Below are 25,925 nucleotides of genomic sequence, written 5' to 3'. Positions count from 1 at the left end.
TTTTGTGTTTTCGTGTGGTTAGGGGTTGATAGTTTAATATGCAGTTTTAGATTCTTCCTTGAAGGATAAGATAATATTTTTTAATAGATGTTGCAACACTGTAAACATTACATTTTTAAAATTTTGGTGGTGCAGGTTTAAAGCTTTTAAGGAAAACTGGTCTGATATATTTACGAAAGTCTATTTTTGTAAATATTGTGAACTGTTAAGTAAAAGTTAAAAAGGTTACGTTAACATAAAACATTGTGGTTTATAACTAAAACAAAACAAGTCCTAACAAAGTTCGTGTAAACTCGTTAATTTCCACTAAAATGTTTGGGCATTTATTTTATTCAATAAGAGTTTAAACTTAAGTCATATATTATATCTGTATTTTGAAGTTCAAACAATATTTGAAAAAGGAATGTATTTAATGCACCTTAATGTTATTTTGAATTGGATACTTTGTATTTTCCTGTGCATGTTAAGTTTTCACTTTACTATATGAACTTTCATGAAGCAATATGAAATGTTTACTAGCAGATTCAATGACCAAGGTATGCATACTGACTTTGAACCATGCCCTCGTGCCTGCACCCAGACTAACGAAAAGGAAGCGTGATCCATGCGCAGGCCCGAGGAGCGGCTCACAAAACTTTTTTATGAAAAACATCAAAGGTGACGCCTCTGCGCAAACAATCAAGCAATCTGTCCCCCAACGGTTTCAGACAGTATGGAGCAATGAGTTCCATCAAAGTTGCGTCTGACATGCCAGGGTATTCACGCATGCGCAAAACACTCTCCAGAAAAAAACAAAGACCATTCACATCTAACCCGTCCACCGGCCGGAAACCACTCAGGACAGAGGCAAGGGGATGGGGAAGTTTGCCAAAGGAGTTAGAGATGGAAGGGGAACTATGAACTTGAGAAGGAAAGGGAGATGGGGACTGGACATTCAGCGTAGCCGCAGTCAAGGTGGACGTGTGAGAGGGGGACGGTGTGACATTTGCATTTGACATTTGAACATTTGCATTTGACAATTGAACATTTGCAGGCAACTGGAGCAGTGTACTTGGCGTAGGCGGAGCCTGGGGGGTACCCACTGGAGTCACATCAACTGACCTTGGTACTTCGTTTGAAATTTCCGAAGAACGGTTGTCTTCAAAAATTTCAACTTTCTCTTTGACAGACTTTCCTGCCTTAATACTCTCCAAAATTCCTTCCAGCTCAAGAATTCTGGCTTCCACCCAGCTCTTGTCCTCATCTTGGATTTCAGGTTGCCCCAAAACCAAGAGTAGACGCTTACGCCAGTGCGTCAGCTGTGTGATAGCAGAACCCTTAGCTGAGCCCGTAGGCAAACTACTCCAACTATCAATTTCCCCACTTAGCTCTTCCATCCTCTCTTTACATGCCTCCAGTTCCTCATCCAAACTGAGCGACTCAACCCAAGCTTGAGGCATGCTAGCAATTTGTCTGAACTGTGTACGCAAAGTGCGTACATCAGTTCCAGGAGTCTCCCCCCGGGACCGCACCTCGTACACCAGCTCCGGCTTCCTCAAATATTCCGGCACAATTGACGCCATACCGAGTCTCAACCAGCACTTGACTCAAAATAACAGACAACAAAATTTTTTCACAAAACAAACACAGAAATTTAATTCCTAAGGCTTCTGGACGTTGATGCCTACGCACCTGATGGGGCCCAAAAGAAGAACCTGCCCATTCATACCGCAAGTACCGCAAGAAAAAACAACAACAAATGACCCACGAACGTACACACACACAAACATACACCGATACATACACTAGACAACACCTAACACTTGTGTGATGGGGTGTACACACAAACTTTTTTTTTTTTTTTTTGACACATGACCATGCTTTTGACACTCTTGCTCCCGAAGGATGCAAGTCATTACCACCGATTCCACCCGGTGCCTCGGCCAAAGGGCGAGCTCCTAATAAAATGTGTTTACGCCCCACCACAACAACAACAAGACCTTTTTCCAAAACTGCCAGGCCAGAACATTTCCAAGAAACCAATCCATCCACGGCTCTTCAAAACAAAACAATAGGTTGCCTCTGCCACTGCGGCGGTTCAGGACCCAACACTCCCACGGGTGCTACGACAGCATGATGACCAGCTAGGGGAAGATGCCCCGCCGCTTGGTCTCTCTGAAAATCAGCGTCCTGGACAGATCTCGAAAGGATGGAAAGTCTGTCCAGATCCGCAAAAGATGAAGGCCGTGGTGCAAAAACCAGACGGGAGCGTTCCTCAGGCTTCAACCCCTGAAGCACAATGTCAATGAGCTCAAGCTCACTGATCCCCAAACGCAAGACCCTTTCCACCGTGCGAATGTCCCCCACGTACTGGCTGAGAGACTCGGCTGGCTGCTGAGGACGAAAAACTCTCTCAACTTTCAGCTTCTCCATGACCCGACGGGGCATGAAAAGCTCCAAAACTTCTTTATGAGAGTTTTTCGTCCTCAGCAGCCAGCCGAGTCTCTCAGCCAGTACGTGGGGGACATTCGACATTTTTTAAAGTTTAATTGAGAGTATTTAATTCATGTATTATTGTTAATTATTGTTGTTGTGTTATTCTTTTAAATGGTTTATTACAGCTCGTTTCTCTCAAATGGAAGCGTGCTGGGCCCATAACCCAGAGGTCCGTGGATCGTAACCACGCTCTGCTACCAGATGAACCATGCCCTCGTGCCTGCACCCAGACTAACGAAAAGGAAGCGTGATCCATGCGCAGGCCCGAGGAGCGGCTCACATAAATTTGTTCTGAAAATCCTCTGCGAGGCAAACGGCTCTGACGTCGCTGAACCTATGAGTTGCTGGCGGAAAGAGTAAGAAAAACAAGACTCACAGCCTTGTTCGGGGTCGTGAAAGTGACAACGAAACACTGAACTAGCCTACTATAAAAAAAACACTTGAACCATTGATCATGAGTCGTGACATTCGCCCGGTGGAAATAGTCACGGCTCAACCTCCCTCCCCAAAAGAGGACACTCTTCTCCAAAAGGGACAAACAAACAAGCCTCTCCCCCACTTCCTGAAAAGAAATTGACCTGAAAGACAACTCAGGTGGCTGTGGTGGGGAACGCCAAGGGACTTCCAAACTGAGGGGAAAACTCACCCCCAGGGTTTGCTCTGGCCAGAGCTGGAAAATTTTGTGAGGGAAATTCCTTCGCAGAACACAGGGGACAGGAGAAGTGATCAGGTTCTCTGGCCCAGTGCACTTCCCACCCAGACACAAGAGGAAAGAAATTTGCCTACGGAAGAGTTCCGCGGAAGGGCTTGAGATGAGAAATGTGCGCCCTCCGGAACACTTTTCCAGTCCGCGGATCTCCAAGCTCCGCCGTAACAGGCGTCAAAAACCTCAGGATGCGGTGGGGACCTGACCACCGATGACACAACTTTGCAGCTCTCTTGTCCACAGCCGAACTGGCTGGATGAGCTTTACAAAACACCAAATCCCCCACCTGGAAAGGGTTGTCTACTCTACCACGATTGTGCTTCCTCCGGACCAATTCCCTAGCTCTGATCAAGTTTCTCCTGGCCGCTTGCCAAGTTGCCTTGACATCAGCCGCACCAGGAGGTGGCAGAAGGTCGCCAATTCCCCACACATTCGCTAACGGATAGCCTAGAAACAGCTCGAAAGGGACCGCCTTGTGACTCTCATGGTGAGCAGTATTGAAAGCAAACTGAAGCCAAGGGAGTTCCTGATCCCAGGTGGTCTGCTTGTCAGCATGGAAAGCTATGAGAGCGGAACGAAGATTGCGATTGAACCTTTCAGCATGAGAAGGCTGTGGATAGTAAGGGGAAGTAGTCACATGGCGGATTCCGTGCCCAAAGCACATTCTTTTGAACAGATGGGAAACAAACTGTGTTCCGTTGTCGGAAACAATGGGGTCGTGGAGTGACAACGAAACACTGAACTAGCCTACTATAAAAAAAAAACACTTGAACCATTGATCATGAGTCGTGACATTCGCCCGGTGGAAATAGTCACGGCTCAACTTCCTAGTTCTTCTGACATCACTCAATGTTTTTTTTTCTTATTGGGTTAATAAAGCATATTCTCCAACTGTCAAGAAACACCTCAGTTAATGAACGAAGATAATTTATCGATGATTTGATATTTTCTTTATTTTTCCTTCTTTGGCTTGGATCGTACTTCCACCAGGACAAGCTTCATAATTTTACAATGGTTTTTTACAAATTTCAAACTGTTTGAGAGGAAACTAAGAGAGTAAATCCTGAATGTCTTTCTTGAGGAAGGCCATTTAAATGTATTCTCCATTTCCATAGACCATTTCCATTTAAATGTATGTATAAACATCTGTTTTTCACATTTTGTTAGAACTCTAGGGAAATGCTTCCATAATTTACTTCATAAATTCATTAACTGAGATGTTTTTGTCTAGGAGACATTGTCCTTTTTTTACCCTATCAGCAAAAAGAAGGAGTTATGTTACGAAAAAAGGAAATAAGTTTCCTATTGTATCTATTAGTCAAGAATTTAAATTCATGGTCACATTATCTATTCAGATGAGTAAACCTGCCAATAATTGTGTGTATAATTAAACTGACGTTTGTGGCTGAAACAACTTACACAGGTAGAGGATTGTAAGTTTAAAAAATAACAACATGGCTTAGGATTGGGTAAGAAGTTATACCAATATTTTGTGGAAACCCTGTACAACAAATTATATAATATATTGAGACTCTCTAAAAAAAAATATAAAAAATGTTAAATAATCCACACTTTTCCCATGTTTTATGTTCAGACAGTAAAGCTATTCACAAAAAGAACACGCGACACGTAGAACATCCCTTTGTTTTAAACAGTCAGCTAATTTATGCATATCGAAGACTGCCGGATGACCTTGGAGTGTTATCAGCAGCGTTATCAGGAGGTCAAGGGAGGTCGGCAGGGGTGAGAAGAGGGTGGCATTACCATACAACCCCACACAACGACCGACACCTAGATCGGGCTACTTACAAAACACATTAAATCGTTTGTAGAGGTCCCAGGAATCCATTTAATGCAAAAGACCCGCCTTATTTTCAAGTCCTTGGTTGTGCTTTTTACCACACGAAGGGTTGGACGTATCCAGGCCATATTAGCATTGGAAATCTCTTTCATCATTATTACTAACGTAATTAGTTTTGCATAACTCTTTTACTCTGGTACTTTCTGTAGGTATTAAACGTGACCTTATTGCACTCTTTAAGGCCGTTTTTAGATAAAAATACAGTTTTGGACTCGTTATAAGATGAAAAGAAGTGAGAAGTCTTGTTTTGCAAGTTTCCTTGAATAAATATGCTTAGTATAGCTGATGTGTAGTAAAGTAGATTTAAAAATACGTAATGCTCTTCTGTGTCGTAATCCTGTTGGGAATCATGGGTAAAGTAATAAAGGCGATTTAAATTTACCACGGCAAACATACTTTTAGGAATTTAACAAAATAATTGACTCTAGAGCTACAAATTAATGAGATAAGTTATTATATTTTACACTATTGAATTTAGGAAAATTTTGGGAAGTTGTATATGCCACCCGAAAAGAAAATATGGAGTGTTTTCAATAGACTTCAATGTGTGAAGTTGGCATTCTCATTTTGTAAAATACTATAATCAAACAGTGAGCTATCGCCACGTATATTTTCAAAGGCCTCCCCTATGTTATCTTAACCTAAATTGCTTGTGCTGACAACAAAAATGAAATTATAGTTTTAAACAAGGGTGTACAAATTAATCTTACAATGTATAGCTGTATTCTCCTCCTTTGGACGTATCGTGCATAAAGTCATAAACCTCTTGTCAACTGTCCTATCAGCTGTTAGAGATACAAGTCATGACGTCACCAGTATAAGTCACACCGCAGGGTAGCCCTGTGCCCGTTTCTGACCATTTAGATGATTTAGTAGACAATGCTGTCCTATATTAGGCCTTTATCACCTAGGGCTGATGATTAACTACATTGTTCCGTGAATGCTTTAGTGGTAGCCATTGTTGTTTTGTGGGAAGTTAAAGCAAAAGATCAAGATTAGGAAAAGTGTCAAGATATTTTTTTCCGATTACAGTTCAAAATATACAAACTTTTGATTAAATGGGATTAGCATTAATCGTCTTTTTGTTCTAAAAATGAAAACTTAGTATACATTATTTTTCTAAATAAAATAAGTATAATGAATACACCTAAATAACTGAAAATACAAACATTATATAAAGCCTATCTCTTTGGTAAGAAAACTGAACACTAACAATATTTACAACCTACCTCTTGTTAATGGTAAGAAAACTAAATACTAGCAATATTTACAACCTATCGCTTGGAAACGGTAAGAAAACTAAATACTAGCAATATTTACAACCTACCACTTGGAAATGGTAAGAAAACTAAATATTAAAAATAGAAATGTTCTCTGAAAACATATGATAATATTATGCTACTAGAAAAAGTTATTTTTGCAACTAGTGAGCAAAGTGAGCAATTGCCTCACTCGAGAGAAATCCTTACTCACGAGCTGTAGGCAAGACATTCTATTTATTTTCTAATGTCTTTATGTTCCGTATTGAAATGATTTACTGTATTTTTTACACCATTGCAAGTTTAGTTTTTTTAGTACGTCGTTGTTATTGTATTCCAAAGCGTTGTTAATCCAGTAGAGCGCAGAAGCTCTGCCTTGAGGTACAGGTTCAAATCCATCTAATAATTAATAAAAACATGGGGCGTATCCCAAGGTAAATATTGAAAATTAAACTATATAATATTGCATTGTCATCCATTTGTGGGTTATGTTTCAAGTTTCAAGTCTCTAGCTCATCGGGAACTCAGTATAAAATTGATTTAAAAATTTGTACAGGACAAGAAAGCGAGCTAATAAAAACATATGAAAATATTATGATCTTAAAATATATACTGACTGTATTTGTTGAAATTTAAATTCCATTTATACTTAATTACTTGGCTATAAGTTTTCCAAAATTTCAGTCCAAATTAGGTTATTAATTTTAAAAAATATGTTTAATGGATATATGTTTAATTTAATTATAGCATACATCGATTTGCCATTTTTATAAATTGGCTTTAGCTGATCCATAATTTTCTTTAGACTTCTCTGATCCACTAGCTTCTTTAAACAGGATTAGATATAAGATCGAGATGATTTTTTTCCATATGAAATATGCATCAATTTAGAAATATAATGATACGTCAACTTCGAAAATAAAGTCAGTAGGTATGGTTTTCCAAAGTGTCACAGCTCCCATCAAAACCCCAACCTAAGTACCGTCGTCTAGCAACAATGTAACTATCAGCTGATATTGTAATGTTATGGCAGCTGTATTGTTTGTCCCTCGCTCTATCTACCGCATATTTATTAGCCTCTTCTTATCTGAATCTACCACGCCACTAGCCTCAGACGGACTTCTTACACTTTGTAACTGGACTGAGTAGAAAACAAACGTGTTTATATTTATTAATTGGATAAAGAACGTAGATGTATCGAGCTAAGTAGTAGTTTTAAATGATTGTGTAATTGTTATTTTAGCAGCGCCTTTAACATTATGTTATCTTGTTTAAAAAATCGCTTGAAAACTGTAAGGGATGCAAATAAGGGTGACACCTATGATGATATGGTACATTAAGTTGTTTTAATGTTTATTAGTACCATCTGTTAATCATATAATTGTCATTTTAATTAAGATTTTCTTTTACATTTACTTTTCAAATTAAGGCTAACTGCAGGTTGGGTGAAATCTAGTTGACGACACTTTATGAAATAAATTGTTTCAATAAAATACCGTACGTATTCATTGTTTCTATACAAATATAATTTATTTGTTTTTTAGTTACAAATAAACACACCAGCAAAATTCCGTTTATATGTACATTTGATATAAATTGGTATATAGTCTGTTTTTTGTTTATTGTTTTAATAATTAGGATGATATTTTATATTCACAGCAAAGTATTTTTATATTTACTTACCATGACTCAAACACTTACGCATTACGTGTGAAAAGTAAAAACACTGATCACATTTATGTAGGTTGTTCTAATTAACTTTTTTGAAATTTTACTTACATTTTGTATTTGAACCAGTGCCATTGAATGACGAATTTTGAAAACATTAATAGGTTCAAAACGGTTGTATGACATAGGAATTGTCACATTGAATATCATATGCAAATTATAACAAATTTAAATTTTTGACAATACATTTTTCCTTGAAAAAACTATTTAGTTTTATAACCTAGTAATTAAGTTGTTAGTCAACGGCCTCGAGGGTCGATGAAGGAAAATATTAATAAACACCCTTGAGGGGGTTGAACTGATAAGCCGTGACCTACATGATTGACCTCATAGATAACGAATGAATGATTTACTTGCCCAATGTTTCACTGTGATTCGAGAAGCTTGTTTTTATCACAATTGTTGCACCTGATTTTGAGGATCACTACAAATTATTGAACTACAATATGCTGGCTTCCATATTGTTGGTAAAGACTAGACCGTAATAATAAATAATTTCCTTAAAAAAAAAACCATATCAGATTACTAATACCTAATACAAATTATTTAATTTGTACTAATTTGGTATTAGTAATACCTAATACTAATAATGTTGCCATGCTGCACATGGTACAAAGCTTGTAGAAAGGTCCTCGAAACTTCTTATTTTATATGTTTATGGAAAATAAACTATTTAGCAAAACAAAAAGTATAACATTTTTACTTATACGTAATGATCGTAATTATTGTTTAAGTATTTCCAATCTTCTAGTGTTGTAATTATTTTTATCTATAGTTGTACATGGATCTTCTAGAGTTTAATTCGTTTATATTGTTGTGCCATTTTAAAATCTTGCACTCCAATATGAATCTTTAACCACATGTCAAAGGTAGAATGCACCACATTTCAACCAGCTGATCGTAGTTATTAAAAAAGCTGTCATCTCATTCATTAAATAATCATCGGTCACTCTTATCTTAAAGTACCCCCTCTGGTGTGTCGGCGTCGAAATAATTCTACAATAAACAAAAATACAATGCAGAAGTCACCTACCTTGAAAGTCTTGTAGGAGGAGACGACGAAGTATCCTCCGTCGTCCAGTTCGTCCAAGGTGATGATCCGGAGGCCGTCCATGGTAAAGATGAACCTGGCGCCTCGGGGAAGGTCCATCCGGAGCGACAACTTGTCCAGGAGGGCCTCCAGGGAAGTGACGTCACGACCGGGCTTAAACCGGAACTCCAGTCCGGGGAAGTAAGGGTCTCCATTCTTGTAGAAGGTAACCTAATCAAAAGATTTAGGTTAGGTTTTCCAACATTATTTTTTAGGAGTTTTCCTAAATTATGATTTAATGGGATCTAATCGCTATAACCAGCAAACTCTGGCGTTAAACTAGACTTAAAATATAATAAATATTTTCTTCTGGTAAAACAAAAACAATGGAAAGTTTTCGATTCAATCCACTATGAATACTGTAGTATTTTCATTCTACTGCAAAATGTATGCGTATTTTAATAAATTTTTTACGTAAAAAATGCCTGGAAGATTATTGACTTAATACTTATTTTATATTAGGTTAGATTATAGACCTGCGCTTCAGCTCATGGTTGTAATATAAGAAGGAATGCAAATAGGCTACAAATTTACAATTATATCTCTTTGGCATAATTTTGAGTTTGCTAAATACAAATGTAAAATGTAAACATCGACATGGATGTTGACATTGTAAGGGTTACCATCCATTACAGTTTAATAAAATAGTCTTCTGTAGGCACATAAAGATATATCTTTCAGAGAACATTGTTAATCCATTGGCCAGGGCGTTGATGAACTGGCGAACGTATTACTCCATGTTTCGGATGCGTTTCAATGTTGCCATGAAGATTGCTACAACGTATGCGAGACGTTGGTCAGTATTTGCACCAGTTTAACGACACGGTCATTGAAATGCCAATTTTCAACGGTCTATATTGCTTGAAGCCCACCTTCAAGATTATGATCAACACATGGTATAAATATTGACCAAGATTATGTGAATAGCTCCCCAAGAATATATAAATAATATTTTATGATATAACTTACTTTCATAGCTTTCCAGTAATTTTTATGGATTTCTTCTTCTTGTATCCCAAGTTTATTCTTTGAATTATGTGGTGGTAACTTACTTTCCTAGCTCTCCAGTAGTTGAGGTTGTTGTACTTGGCCGAGGTAGACTGTTCCGCTCGGCTCTTAGGACGCGATGGCATCACTGAAGAGATGTCGCTGAGGTCGCCGCCCCCAGGACTGGCGGGGCGACTGCCGGCGCCCCAGTAGCCCCCACCACCTCCTCCACCGGCGCCACCACCTCCGAGGACCGTGCGAGGTCTGGGTAGAGCCTAGATAGAGGGCAAAGTTGCAGGTTATATTGGATTTTGGGGGCTTCAGTGCATTCCTGGGGAGGTGACGCTGAGCTCGGCACCACCGAAGACAGAGGCCAAGTAGCAGAGGCACAGTTTTCAAAACAACATAGCCTACACTAAAGGATATTTCGGGTCGGTATAGCATCTGGAATAGAGGGCAAAGATGCGCACAATCTGGCTGACTTATAAATGTGAAGGTTTCATTGAATTAATGAGTTTATAGACATACCAGGAACAAAAAACCTTGGGCCATTTCGAGCCACGCAGGTTTGAATGGTACGCCACACATACCGGCGCGAACCACGTGATCTTTTCGTTTCTGCGCAGGTTGTTTTGTTCTTGGGATGTCTATAGTAAGTATTAGTATCATAAGCAGATTCCAGTACCACATCCACCAAGTCACACTTGGATTCCGGGAAGAAGATTTTACAAAGCTAATCTGATCGGCTTTTGCGGGGTGCAATGGCATTTTTCAGAACAACCACTATGAGGCGTTTGTAAACTGGCCAGGGACCTAGACTCTGCAATAGAAATTATAAATGAATAACTGAGTGAATATGTATAATACAGTCACAGAAAATTTAGAAAGTAAATATAGTTAGGTTAATTTATTTAATTTAGGTATACAATTTTTGAAGAGATATTAGACAGTTAAAAAGGGTTTACGCATTGAATTCATGTTGGACTAAGACTGCTTATATTGTTACATCTTCAAAACGTATAAAGCATTTTGGCTGTTTTCTAGTTTTTATTCTAAATTATCAGTGATAGTATCGTCGACAGTTTAATATACATAATCGTTTAATTATACAGGAGAGTTTAATATACAATCACGATTTTATATTTAGGCCTACTGTTTATTTTATTCTCACTTACTTGAAAAGTACCTTAATAAGTTAATGCCATTGTTACACTACATTAACTAGACGCTCGATTGCAACAACAACAAACAAATGCAGCCTAACAAAGCTAAATTCACTCCTGGGTTTCCTTTCCTTGAGGTAAAAATAGTAAAGGTCGTCTAAAAGAGCTTCTGGGACCTAGATTCGGAGGTGAAGGAGGCCAAGATTTGGTTTATTGGGAAAGTGTGCGATATAATGGGGGGGGGGGGGAGATGGGAGATACAGCGACCTAGGGGTGGGAGATATAACAACTGGGTCAGTGGAGTACTATTAGCATCTCTAACTCCCCTTTGACTGGGCCTGGTTCCTACACTAGACAATAGTAGTCAATGCATTTGTAAGAGAAAGTTCCGAAACCTGGCTATTATACTATCCTAGGCCCAATTAATGTTAGATATCATGAATAATTGATCTACTATACTCTAGTAAATGTACAAGGTGGTAGGTGGCAAATAAAATATGATACACTGGCTGTATACTCGTATTAAGACCAGTCGTCATCTGATCTTTTCCTGGTCTATTAAATTATAACAAAATAGGGTATGTAATTAATTGGAAACATATTTGGTAAGGTTGGTACACGAATTTTATTTTTTCCTCGTGACACCAACACGTATAGTGAAAAAAATTATTGTAGGTTTTAACAATTTAAAAGTCTAATTGTATATTCGAGCCCAACACCAAATGGCAATTAATTGAGCTGGTCTAGTGGTTAGAACGCGGGACTTCAGTTTCTGAGGTCCCGCGTTCAAGTCCCTCCAAATCACCAATGGATTGTATCTAAGTGATATTGCCACAACCCCTAGGTCTAGCCCGAAGGAATGTGAAAAAAATCCCAGGCTCGTAGCTCCATAGCTCTCTCGTAAGCCTATTGTAATTTATTCCATACGGTAACCACACCAAAAACGAAAATATTACCAAAGTACATCCCCCACCAGACATATGACAGAATGTGCATGGAGGAGGCCAGAGTACCCTTAAGTCGGAGAATCAGTTTTAATTTAGATAATTCCAAAAACCTAATTCCCCCCCTCGAGTTTCAACCTAATGAACAGAGACGAGTAGGTGTGTTTACCCCCCCCCCCCATGACAAGGGGGGTTGTTCGGGGGGGGGGAAGCGTGCCATAGACCACTCTTGTACACGGCTCTCACACGCTATATGTTAATTGGGTTACCGCATACTTCACAGCACCGCAAAAACTTTCCACCTTGATTTACTTTCCGGCACTTCTTATTCATTTTATCACCTTCGTCGGCCCAGTTTCTACCACACGTGGCTTCCTAGACTCAAATTAACGGGTTTAAAAAGTCAGCTTTAGGTTTTGACAATAATTTTATGTGTCAGTGTTGTTAATTTTTACTTTTTGTTAATTAATTCCTAGAAATGGTGAGTTGTATGGTGATTTTTTGTATTTTTTGATTTAAATATAACAGTGATTCAATCTCTGTTTGATATTGTGAGATTTTTATTGTTGTTCATGATGTGGTTATTCATCTACTGTCGTAATAATTTATGACGGAATTGAAAATAATATTTTGTGTACGATACTATTTTTGGATTTACTATAAAAGAAAACACTTTCGAATTATTTGAAATCCAAACCAGGCGCAATAATAGTGTAACGAAATTTGGGTCAATCCGTCCAAATTGTATTTTCAATGATTTCTCCACAGTCAAAATACAAATACAATTGTTAATGTTTATTTTCAAATGTTTTTTTGACAGAACAATAAAAAGTCTTTATTTGTTCATTTCTATATTGTTAATCCTAGTTACATTCATTCGCACAATCACCCATTCAGTAGTTAATAAATTCTCTAGTCATACATCAATTATTTCGCAAATCCGTCCCATCCCTCTACTGTATTTTCTCTGACATCAATTTATACGCTAATTCATGGATTCCACTATAAACTGTAGGTCCCTTAGTTGCTATTAGCTGTATGGGCTATTGATTAAAAGCTGTGTCTAAGGTATATGTTGGTCTTAGTCACTAACAAGACTACAAGATAGCTACAAGTACTACAAGACTACAAGTACGCTCCACTCATCCTACAGTCATCTCCATTCATACTTGGCTTAAACCTACTAGTACATTAGTATTGTCACCATTTCAGATTAAAATATTAAAAATATATTTGTCTAGTTATACTTTAATCGATGATCATACGTTTTGTTAGTGGTGATGCCAGCAGAGTGTGTAAGATCACATAATTTTACTAGCTAAACAAGTCCAATTTTCCTTAAGCTTGTTTAGATGTGTCCGGTATTTAACTCACCACGGTCGCAACACCAAAAATTGAGTAAAGAATCCAAAAATTTCTACAAAATCTAAAACTAAAGTTACTAATTAATTGTTACTTAATTGTTCTACTTACGGATCTAATTGTTCTACTTACGGATCTAATTAGTTTTTGAAAATATCATTTTGTTTAAATTATCCTAGCCATATGCGTTTTTATGGTATAAAAATTAACAAAATTAGAATTTAGTAAATAGTTAATAGTTAAAACCTAAAACTAGTTAAACTATATTAAACCATGGATATGAATGTTAAATGGTATTGTTAAAATATAGGCATTTAAATATTTAGATACATTATAGAGTAATATTTATTTTTTTTTCGGGGGGGGGGATAATACCTCCAAAAATGTTTGGATTAGTTTTGAAAATGCTAGATTGTCCTCCAATTCAATATAGACTATGAGCGACGCCCCATTCATTCCAAATCCACATTTTCTCCTTCTAGGATCTTTTAATATCAAGTGTCAATAGATTTTACCGTTAGACAGTTAGAGGATCCAACCTCAACTAATAAAATTGCATTGTTATTGCTCCATAAAGTGTGTTAAGATTTTGATGAAACTTCTCCGTAAAAGAGTTCAGGGGTGTAGTACTTTCTAACCACCCTGTATTAGCGTGTTGCTAAGGCAGCGCCTTACGTGTTGTTTCTGCACTATTTTATATGCTAATTTTATTGACCACCGGTCAGTAGAACCTGAACTGTTCAAGGCTTGTCTGGACGACATTGCATCTTGACCTTAGAACACTTTAGTTGTGCGTGCTGCAATATATTTATTCATATCCTTACAAGATTTTAGTAATAAACTACTTCGTTATCGTGAAAAATCATTATTGAGGTTGTTCGGATAATTTTAACTTTCTTACAATTTTTAGAGGGCAAGGAAGGTTTGTTTACGTATTTTAGAAAATCATGTAAATGCACATTTGTGTTGCTAAAACATGACTTCCCCCTTAGTATAAAGCGGAAAATCCAATCTTGGTTGGTCAAGCCTAAATCTTTTCAAATGACCTTGTCTTTATTTCATAAAACAATAATCAATAAAATAATAATTATTTGATCATTCATTACGTTAGTTTAAGTGAAAAGTGTTTATCCAAAGGCTTATTTATATTATAAAACAAGGGATGAGACTCTACTTATAAATGTTTGTCTAAAACGTAATTGATATTTTTCTCAACTATTCTTGTCTTGTTAGTTTGAGTTAGATGAATGATAAAGTGAATAAAATATTTAGAAAACCACTGGAGAATGATTACAGTTTGAAAAAAAAAATAGATATAGATATAGATGCAAAATCGTTCAAATATCTTTATAAAAATGGTGTATGATTAATAGGTCTGATTATGCTAATTGATTAATAGAGATGCATAAATTAGTAACTGATAAAAGCATACACTAGCAAGCTGAATTCACCGGATTAATTTTAATTCTTCAACTGGCTATGACATTATATTAGACATTGGATATCTAGCACATTCTAAATTCAAAGCTTATTCTAGGCTCACCACAGGGGAAGATGCTGCTAACATACTTATTCCTTCACTGTTCACTTATGAGTAACAGCTGTAGCTCATCGTCTGTCTATCTCAGGGAGGATCCACCCTTCCGGTCGTGCCAAACTAATGTGTGCTAAGGTTACACCTTTATTTGCACCTACTTACTATGCACTTTGCAAATCTTAGGAATCTAAATACTAAGACTCTCAAGTTATTTTGAGTTATACTAAGAAATTATACTTTGTATTTGTCTTTGTTTTTAATAAATGTGACAGGGATCTTTTGCTATTTTTATGAACACGAATACGTTGTCTATGCCTTTAAATTCTATTAGATTTTATTCAAGAAAGTGATAGTCAGAGAGCAGGATCTCTAACCTGAGGGAACGGGTTCAAATACTGTAAGTAAACAATGTATTTTATCTAATTGATGATGCTCAATTGATTGGAGTCCAAAAAAGGACGACTCTTTTCAGCATTGAAGCTCTACCGCTACTAAGAGTCATATTACATCTAATTATCCATATATAAATCCCAAAGTACCCATGAACCTTTGGGAAAACTACAAGTCACACCTACAAACTACAGTCGTAATTCTTTTCTAAAGGGAACTTTCTATATAGGCCTACCTAATCTTAAAAATACCTCAACTGTACTTATTGTTATGTTATTCATACAATTTATTACCTTAAAATCAGGTAAGATTATTTTTTTGTATTTCTGTATTCTGTTTTGTTTATTTCAGCTTAACTTAACCAATCAATAGTTTTATTAATACTTATGAAGTCAAATGGGGTGAAGCCCGTGGGTAACAGCTAGTTTAAGATAACATAAAAATAAATGGTCTCTCGAATATTACAAAACACCAACGTTTCATTAACTGGATTTATAAAAACTAAATAAAGTACAAGTGTATTATAAATCATCGTGTTTAGGTAATCTGGAGATATTTCTATGCAAGATGTCCTGGAACTATCTACCAATGTTTTAGGGAATTTTTTCTGGGTAATAAACATATCTAAATATCATATTAACATTTTCCGTAGTCCTTAGTTACTCACACAGCCACTATATTGTATTTTCACTTATTAATTTTGTTTGAAAAGTGGTAAAACATAAAAACTGAATCTTTGCACAAACATTAATGACAACTAAACAAAGCTACAAAACAATTATGACAATTTCCAAATTCATAAACAAAATGCCGGCCATTTATAATTTTGTTTCTTAAATAACTCGAAAACCGTTGATGATACAACCATTTTACAGGCTGATTTTTTTAAGGCAATTTAAAAACAAATCGATTGACATCTTACTTATTAAGATTAGACGAATATCAACTGAGATATGGCAGCTTTTAGTGATGCGAAACCGCATGCCTCGGTATGCACTGCAACTAACCTCCAGCGGTCACGTATCAATACAGCTGCCATTCGTCCAATCTTAAAAATAAGCTGTCAATCGATTTTTAGTTCAATTGCTTTAAAAAAGTTATTCTTGTAAACTTTTTGTAAAATTAACGGTTTTTGATTTATTTAAGAAACAAAAATTGTAAATGATCGACATTTTCTTTTGTAAATTTGACATTTTTTCATAATTCTTTTGTGGCTTTGACTAGTTGCCCTAAGCAAACTATGTATGTTGTTATGTTTGTGCAAAGTTTCAATTTCGTATAGCAAACTACTTTCCAGAAAATACTTAAGTGGAAAACAAAATGGCGGCTGTGTGAGTAACTAAGGACAACTTAAAATGTGATATTTAGATATGTTTCTTAACCAGGAACAATGACCTAAAATATTGGTAGGGAGTTACGTGACACCCTGTATATCCTTGAACACATTTTATTGAGCTTGTTACCATTGGCTATACGTATAGTCAATGTTGTTACGCATGATCCAAGCTTAAAACCATCGTACAGTAGTTATTTTTCAGAGATTAATTAATTGTTTTATTAAGGTAAGAGTCACATTTTTTGTCAGACTTTGAACTAAGATAGCCTATAATATGATATGATAGCGTATGACTATTCTTCACATCTCCTTAAAAATTTGAGTTCGGACCTAACTATTTAGTTTTTCATTAAATAGTTTCTTGTTTTTTCAGCCAACAAGCTTTTAAGCACAAACAAGAGCTGTGTACTTTTAGGTTCAAGAAGCAAATACGGGTTCCATAATAAGTCGTATTACATAATTTAATGATTGCTATTGAAGGATTGTTATGTATGTTCTTCAATAATATTCCTAATTAGGGCCCGTTACACTATCAAGATTATATTAACACCAATATTACTGACAATAACATTGAAAGGCATAATTTATGGTGGATTTCAAGAAATGTAGGTATTTTTCAATACAAATCATCAGTGTTACCCTATATGTCGCAAAATTAGTATAAATTATGATAACTTAAATTGGCATTAATATTGATAGTTTAAAGGCCTCTAATTATTTAACGCATATTTTCCTAATGAAAAAATATATTGTTATTTAGTTAATTTTCAAATCTTTTTTGTTATTTTATCCATGTTTTGCCGTCGTCGGCAATTCTATTCAATTTTATTCATGTACTCGTCGGTCTTTTTTGTCGTCGTCGAATACATGTGAACTTCGACGACGACCAATGCTATCAACAGTAATTTAACAAGACAGAAGATTTGACAATGGGGCTGTTTGCCCCGAAACTATAGTCATCTTAAAAGAAGACTTGGATTGAAGACGTAAATAAGGTATTTAACCTATTATTATTATTATATTTTATGTTATTTTATTGTACACGATGTTGTTCTACCAAAAAATTAAAACATAACCTAGCTTAAAACTATTTTATCAAGCAAGAGAGTATGATAGAGTCAATACAAGGGCTTATTTTTTTATACTGTTGACCTTTTATGAAAAATTTATCCTCTTAGGTTTAAAATTTGGTATCATAAAAATGTTGTTTTTAGTTAATTACGTTTTTATTTATAATATGTAAGGATTATGGTATTACTTCAGTTTAATATCAATAAAATTATGCTAAAAAATGTTCTGTGCCAGAACTGAGAAGCGAGTGGTATTTAGGTGAATAAAACAGTTGATTTAAATTCCAATGAACCATATGAAGCAAATAATATAATAAAGGCTTTCTAAAAACATATTTACCGCTATACAAAAATATCAAACAATAATAGAAAAACGATGGATACAGTTCCAAATTCGTGATTTGATTTTTAAATTACCAACGTATCGATAAGAAACTTTAACCGTAATGTATTACAATAAACCTAAACCCTAAGCTAGTTTAAACAGTTAAAAAGACAATATTAAATTTTATTGGAAAATATAATTCCAATAACAATTTTTATTAAAGCATCTCTGCATGATTTTCCTCTAAGTATAATGAGAGCAATCTGTCACATTCTGCAAATACAAAATCAATTAAAGGTTAAGTTTTAAATACCTACTTTAATAGAGAATTATTTTAAAAACATTTTATTGTGTAAGCTACGTAGTCAAAGTACCTGACCTTACCCAACTCAGAGCAAGTTGTTTGGACTCGACCACGTGCGCATTGGTGACGTCATTGACCTAGTTAAGCTAACTAGTGTTACACTAATAACATTGTAGTTACACTCCGAGTGTCGTCAATGTTTATAGTTTAAACAACTTTATTGGATACAAAACATGGTTGTCCATCTATCTAAAGACCGAAAGTTAAAATCCACCTTTTAAAAATTTTGAGAAAATTACGAAACATACTAGTGTGCTAATTATGGTAACTATTTTAACTTATATCATTGACTAAACCCCCTTTTAGATAACGAGAAAAAATTTAATCCATATGGAAAAGCTGTAGTCATTATTCTGATATAACATAGTCGAATGAGCCCCTCACTCAATAAGCAATTAAAATTAAGTATTTTGCTCTTTCAGCTTTAAGTTATATGATAGTTGAACATTTAATGGTGATATAGTTTACAAGCGTATGGTAGTTAGTAGCCACTGACCAAGTTACATTTCCACCTCTATAGTCTGTAGGATAAAAGGTGTTTAAAAAAATCGACCTTTCAATTTTGCTAGGTTTAAAAGTATATATATATATATTCAATGAGAAATAAGTAACTAACTGTTAGTAGAACTCTGTGTCGAATCTGTTACGTTTTTTTTTCATTGTAAAACTGGTTATTTTACAATTAATTGTTATGGGAAAACATACATCCGTTATCAAAAAACTTGATTCAACAGTCTAAAAAATTAAAGCTAGAAATTAACGTTTTATGAATTTATAACGTTTAAAGCAAAAAATTTATATACAAGTAAATCCGAAACTCACCCTTTGGAAACCAAAACCTCACGAACTTGTTCTAACATGCAACACACACCGCACAAATACAAAGAGGATCCAAATACCTCCTCGTCATTGGAATCTTCAACATCATCAGTGTCACTCTTGTTGCCGCCGCCGCCGCTGAGCTGCGCCACCGTCTCGCCGGCCGCCATGTTGGTTTCGCCGCCCCCAGGATCTGCCACCTCCGCCGCCTCCGCCTCGTACTGACTCTGTCTGGAGGCGGCCCGCGAGCTCGGCTGTACGGCTACTTCCGGTGCTAGCATGACGGCTGTCGGACTTCCGGTACGGGTGCCCTTGAATATCTCTTGGGACTGCTGAAATGAGGAATAATTAGTTAGTATTGATGTTGCGAGGTTGGGGTGGATAGTTCTTAGTGCGATATGAATTTTGGAAATATATGATCAACTGTTAACCTGAAACGAGTTAACGCTTTTAAATTATATTAAAATTAATTTGGGTTTTAATTTAAGTCCGTTTTTGCGTGAACAAAGAAGGCCAAGAAGGATAAGCCACTATCCATAAAACCACAGACTACCGAACTCTGTTTTCGAACATCAAAATACATGTTAAACATGTAATACAATGTCCCAACGAAATAAAATCAATGACACGTCACTTTTCAGTTATCTTTTTACAAGTTGATTGCGATGACTGCCTATGGATATTAAAATTCAACCCTCTCTCTCGGATTTACACTCATACCACTGACTTTTGGAGGCTATAGGGTATACTCTCTACATGAGCAAGCTGTAATGAAATAGTCGACCAAAATAAACCTATTAAATTTTCAAGGTCATAAATTAACATATACAACCATCCTTATGTAACCAAACAGGGAGCACAATAAAATAACTATGAACTAATGATGAATAACCACCATAGTGGACTTTGAAAAATGTCATTATGTTGAAAACAGTCAAACAACAGAAAGAAGGGGTACAGTTTCTTAACTGGGCTACGCTAATATTGGTTTAAACTATCGAATTGAAAATATTGATTAATAATCCATATTTTAAAATATAACTATTATAAAATTAACCTAACCTAACCAACCAAACTTGCTGATGGTGAAAAAACCCCATGAAGGTTTACTAATCGAGTCGAAAGTTTCAATCAATATTAGCGTAGCCCAGTTAGGAAACTGTACCCGAAAGAAGAGCTTGTAGTAAAACATGATTGGATTATAGACGGATAAGCATATACTTGAAATATGCTTATATATGAAATATCTACCCCGGGTTTGCGTCATTATATTTTTTTGACAAATCCTTCAAAATGAGATGTCACTCAATAGGGGAGACTGTTGTACCTTGATAATAGTGTACCTTGGATCACCCTTCAGTTTATTGACAGGTGCTACCATCTGTGCCCTAATAACTATAGTAGTTCAATGATCACCCACTAGAGTGCAGCAGGTGCCTGAGTTTGGTTGCTAAAGTGGTGTTGTTTTGAAGTGAGACATAAAATTAGTTTTATAGTGCTAAAAGTAGTAAATTTTGTTTCCAAAATTTATTTTTTATCTCCAGTTATGAGCTAAGAAGACTTTAAAATCATAGTCCTGCAGAATCACAACTTAGTCATGAGTATTTTGATATGTCATATTTCACGTTTGAACATAACCTAGAAAGTACACGAGGCTAAGACTTGAAATGAGCACCATCGTGTACCTTGGATCAAAACGTACCATTGATCACTGAATCCGCTGAGGTGTTTGATGTAGTTGCAGAAGATATTTTAGCGAAACTGCCAAACCCAGTAGAATTAAGTGGTTCAGCTAGAACTGAAGGACAGTTGTGGTTGCAGGTTGACTTTTCCAACTTTAACGTTAAATGAACTGTAACTTAAAATCGAACCAACTTGAAATGTAATTTTTTATAAAAAGCAGGTTTAATATATTTGTATGTCTAGTTTTATTTCTACTAAAATAAATACTGACACTTTTCTTTGCATAAACATGTCTTTAACCTAATTTATTTACCTCATAAGGTACACAACGTCAATGATCCAAGGTACACTAGGCTGTGATCAATGGTACATGATGGTCTTGTACCATTGATCACTAATCAGTTAACTATAAATATATGTTTTATTCAAAACTGTTTAGCAATAAAATTATTAAATAAATATATAATTTACAGGAATGCCGGTTCTTCATTATGGAACTGTTTCTGTTGTTATATCTCTTAACCAACCTTTTTTAAAAAATAAAATTACAAGGTACAACAGTCTCCCCTAAGGGTTGCTATTTGAAAAAAAATAAGTCACCCCGTACCATGTTAGGGGGGTTACAAAATATTTTTGCTGTAAAAATACGGGTCCTTCGTTAACAATCAACGCCACAAACAGAATATTTCTATCTATTTCGGTTTAAAAAATACAGATTTGTTTAAAGACTTAATTTACAAACTATATAAATCCATCAATGTACCTATGTGCCTAAGCCTAACCTAAAAATCAACCTAGCCTAAATATTTTATTCAATAATCGTTGTTGAAAATCCTAGATTTTTAAACGGATGACAACCCAACACAACTATGCCTTACGAATTTTACGTAGTACTTTACTTTTGTAAATGAAATTACTCTAAATACATGTTAATCATTTAACTACTTTGAGTATTGTTTAAGGTACATGCTGGTTGTAAACTGTTAAGTGAGGCAATCAATCGTTTAAGAATAAAAACGTACACACTATAAATGTACTTCTTCGTCAATATATTTACAAACAAAATACAGTTTTTACATTAATGTAAATGTGTATCCAAAGCATTTGTTAATATCTTATTAGTATCGGTATATAGAAACTCATAACATGTTACCATATCATATTTAAAAAAATTAAATTAAAATATTTGTGAACAGAATATGTTCTTTTATAATAATAATAATAATAATGATAACAATAAATTAATGACAATAAAAAGGCTGCTCTAATTTAAACAAAATGTACTATATTATTAAACTATAACCACATGTTTGTTTGTGTAAAAGGAAACACATTGTTACAAGTAGTTCAATTACAATCCGCTTCTTTCGTTAAGCAGCACTTGACATAGCTTCGTTCCTCCTACCACCCACCCTAACAACAACAATGTAACTAACAATTGAAACGTTCCACAAGTTCACCAATTCGCCACTACGAAGCAGCACTGTGTAAAGCGCATCTCTGTGACTAACTTAGAACTCAAATTCCATCTGCCAAAGTGTAAGCTCAATTTAAACGAAATCACTGTAAAAGTCTTTCTGAGAGTACATAGTACTTATAAAAATCCAAGTAAAGTCAGAAAAACATAAAGAACATTTGCTCGATTCATGTTTGGTATCAAACAATCTTTTGTTTTAATTAAATGTGAGAACCTGCAATGAAAACAAATACTCACATACAATCAAGCCATTGATTTTTTCATAAATATTATCAAAAGCTAATAACTTAAATAACATTTGAGTTCCGTATCATTGATTGCAGATAAGTACTACGATTATAATTATTGTTGATTCGTGATTCAGCAGTGTGCTTTAGGTAGGATTATTAAGATCGGAATCTTAATAATCAATCGCTCAAATGAAAGCTGGTATTTCACTAAAGGTTTTTAGACCAAAACATATAGGGTAACGTAATTAGAACTGCTGGAATACATCTTTAATTAAAGTAATAAATAAATAAATTAAATTAATATTTTTTCGTTGAGTAATACATTAGGTAAATTAATAATGATGCTTGATGACAAATATGTGCTTGCATAGCTTTATTTTAAGACCAAAATTATGAAAATTGGGCTGGTAGAAGAGCCAAACGAGCTCGAAAAAAAACAAATTTAACTCCCATAAGAAATGTACAGGGACGCATTTTGTGCATAACTCGAAATATACGTAAAAATGAATGCCGATGATTGATCAAATCATCAAACTGAGCAAGACTGTGGTGCATCCATACCTTTAGTATAAGGCCAAAATTATGAAAATCGGTCGGGTAGAAGACCTTTGATTAGACTCAGAAAAGAAAAACCAATAATGTTTATAGATGGCAATAATTGGTTTACCATTATGCATAATCTAAACATACAAAACATGTGTTAATAATTTAACAGCTTATTGTTATATTGTTATTTAATTGATTTTTCTTTGATTAAATGTTGTTGTTAACAATTTTCATTTGTGTTTAAAGCGAGTTCCTTATGTTAAGTATGCGATTCTAATGATATGTGCTTAATCTGTACCATTAATATTAGTGAGTAAAGGGGTGTATGGATTTGACAACCACTATTTACTGGAGACCGTTGTATTTACCCACAACGGGCTCTGATTCTAGTATATAAATAAAGATGAATATTTACGATTAAATAATTACTATGTACATTTAAAAACATGTATCACAAAAATTGACATAAACATTGATAAAAAAAAAAACAGATCAAATACGATGATATACAAAATTAAATTGTGGAAAAGATATATTTACAGTTGATAACAAAGCAAAAACTCATAAAATATACGAAAAAATGGAAAATACGACAAACTGTATGCTTACAAAGATTTTACAAACAAACTATATTACAAATAACTAAAAACTATAATTACATACTCTATTCCCCTCGACTAAACCTTTCTGGGTAAGGAAACATTTGATACACATTTTAAAAAAGGGACCAGGTCGATCCAGGGTCGATCTCCCCTGTTGAAAGAGATTCTATCTTTTTGTCGATGAAGTATTTCATTGCCACAGTCTTCTTTTTCCTCCACGTTCCTTCTCTACCCTTAACATTTGATTTTGAACATAAATGTCCCTACTAACTTTGCTTATTACAGTACTACCTCTTGTACTCCACTTTGTTTACTTCTCTCATAGATGTTTAAAGGTATATTTATCCACTTCCCCTTAAGGTGGGTGAGTGCTTCAAAACCCCAAATTCGCAACATTCTTTGATGCCGAGAGCGCTGCAAGTATTTGCTGTTGTTGACGTGTAGAGTGAAGTGATGCATTGTTTAGAGCTTTGCGATGGGATGATGACCTGGCGAGGGAATTCCAAAATTCGCACCATTCATTGCCGAGGTCAGGACTGCAAGTATTTATTGTTTGTTTACATCACGCTTCATACCTCAATGCCCCGCTGGATTAGCCGCCCCAAAACTACCTGGACCCCTCGGGACCAGGGTGTCGTGCTTCGAGCGCCGGGTGGCGCGAGCGCCACGGCTAAATTAGTGGTGCGAGCGCCGAAGCCATAAATCTTGTAAGGTTATGCTCAATGAAACAGAAGTGACGAGGTTAACATGAGCCTCTTTGGAAGGGCTTATCCTAACTCCGCGTGGTGGTCACTTCGGGTTCCCCGCGGCACGACATGTCCAAAAGTTTGGAGAGCCAGCTGTTATGTTAGCTTTGGTTTGGTTAGGTTAGGTTAGGTTAGGTTAATAGCAAACGATTATGCTATTATAATTAGGTATAAGAACGCTCTAAAAACACAAAAAGGTTTTAAAAGCTCGCACTATATGGACACAATTTATCTACAACATGGATAATTTGACGATTATAAGTGTACATAAATATTCGACATACTCGCACTTGGTTGCTGCAATATCAAAAATTAATAGTGAAAAAATCGCATTGTTTATGGAATTATGAATGAGGAATGTATAAAAGATATTGTATAATTGTATAAAAATCGTATCAGCTCAATCCCTTCCAGTCATAGTACACCCCCTCTACTTGAAACCCTTTTCCACTCTCGACTCGCCATTTCCACGAGGGCCTAATTGTTTTTAAGAAGCATATTAGTGTCCGGTTGACTTATGCGGCCCATTTAGCCGGCCTTGCCGTGTACCCCGAGACGCTGGTCGATGTACGGGGTTGGCAGGGGGGAGGGGGGAGGTGACCACGTCATGGGGAGGTCAAGCAACAATCAGCAAGGACCTCACGCTCACGATTAGCAAGTCTCCCCCCTCGAAAGTGATTACACGTCATCTGGTCACTGTTGCACAACGAGGAAACCTGCACACTTTGTTTGACTAAAGATACAGCTGCATGTGTAACTCACTCACTGATCAGGAGGTATACCAATTCTAACCTACTTCCAGATGTACTAGAGATCAGTAATCTGGTACAATTTTAGGTCTTGGTCCCAAACAAATAGTAAATTCCCAAAAGTGACATTTCCTCAATCCCCTCTCCAAAAATGCCAGATTTTCTCAACTTCCAAACATGGTATTTTCAATTTCGTTGTGGCCAAACCATTGGTCTAAAAAAATCAAAGAAAAAGACTGTATTTTATTTTAAACAAGCTAAATAGTTTATTTTATAATTGTGTTGTGTTTCATTGTAACCCTTTACCCTAAATACAAATGGCTAATCTTCCCAAATTTTGGACTTTTTCCTCTTATTTCTTAATTTATGGATGGTTTCAGTCATCATACTAAATGTTTAACGTAAAAAAAATACCATAACCATAATAATGACCTTATATTCAATATTTTTTCGTATCTCCACTCTTTTGATCAAGG

General features: G+C 35.6%; 1 protein-coding gene across 1 annotated transcript in view; it reads right to left on the bottom strand.

The window, feature by feature from the left end:
* Nucleotides 1-19,501, bottom strand: part of LOC129002712 (echinoderm microtubule-associated protein-like CG42247) — a 46,761-nt gene extending 27,260 nt beyond the window's left edge. Inside the window, exons 1-3 of the mRNA XM_054430720.1 lie at nucleotides 19,420-19,501; nucleotides 10,172-10,381; nucleotides 9,063-9,290 (exon numbers count right to left, since the gene is read on the bottom strand). Of these exons, the coding sequence (XP_054286695.1) occupies nucleotides 9,063-9,290; nucleotides 10,172-10,252 (309 nt within the window). The 5' untranslated portion in view covers nucleotides 10,253-10,381; nucleotides 19,420-19,501. The remainder of the gene's footprint in view (nucleotides 1-9,062; nucleotides 9,291-10,171; nucleotides 10,382-19,419) is intronic.
* Between the last annotated feature and the right edge of the window lie 6,424 nt (nucleotides 19,502-25,925).

This window comes from Macrosteles quadrilineatus, unplaced genomic scaffold (genome assembly GCF_028750875.1).
Source record: "Macrosteles quadrilineatus isolate MER2022 unplaced genomic scaffold, UCM_ALF_1.0 Scaffold_9__3_contigs__length_116548681, whole genome shotgun sequence".
Taxonomy (NCBI): domain Eukaryota; kingdom Metazoa; phylum Arthropoda; class Insecta; order Hemiptera; family Cicadellidae; genus Macrosteles; species Macrosteles quadrilineatus.
The sequence above is the reverse complement of the archived record's forward strand: the minus strand, read 5'-3'. Positions and strand labels throughout refer to the sequence as shown.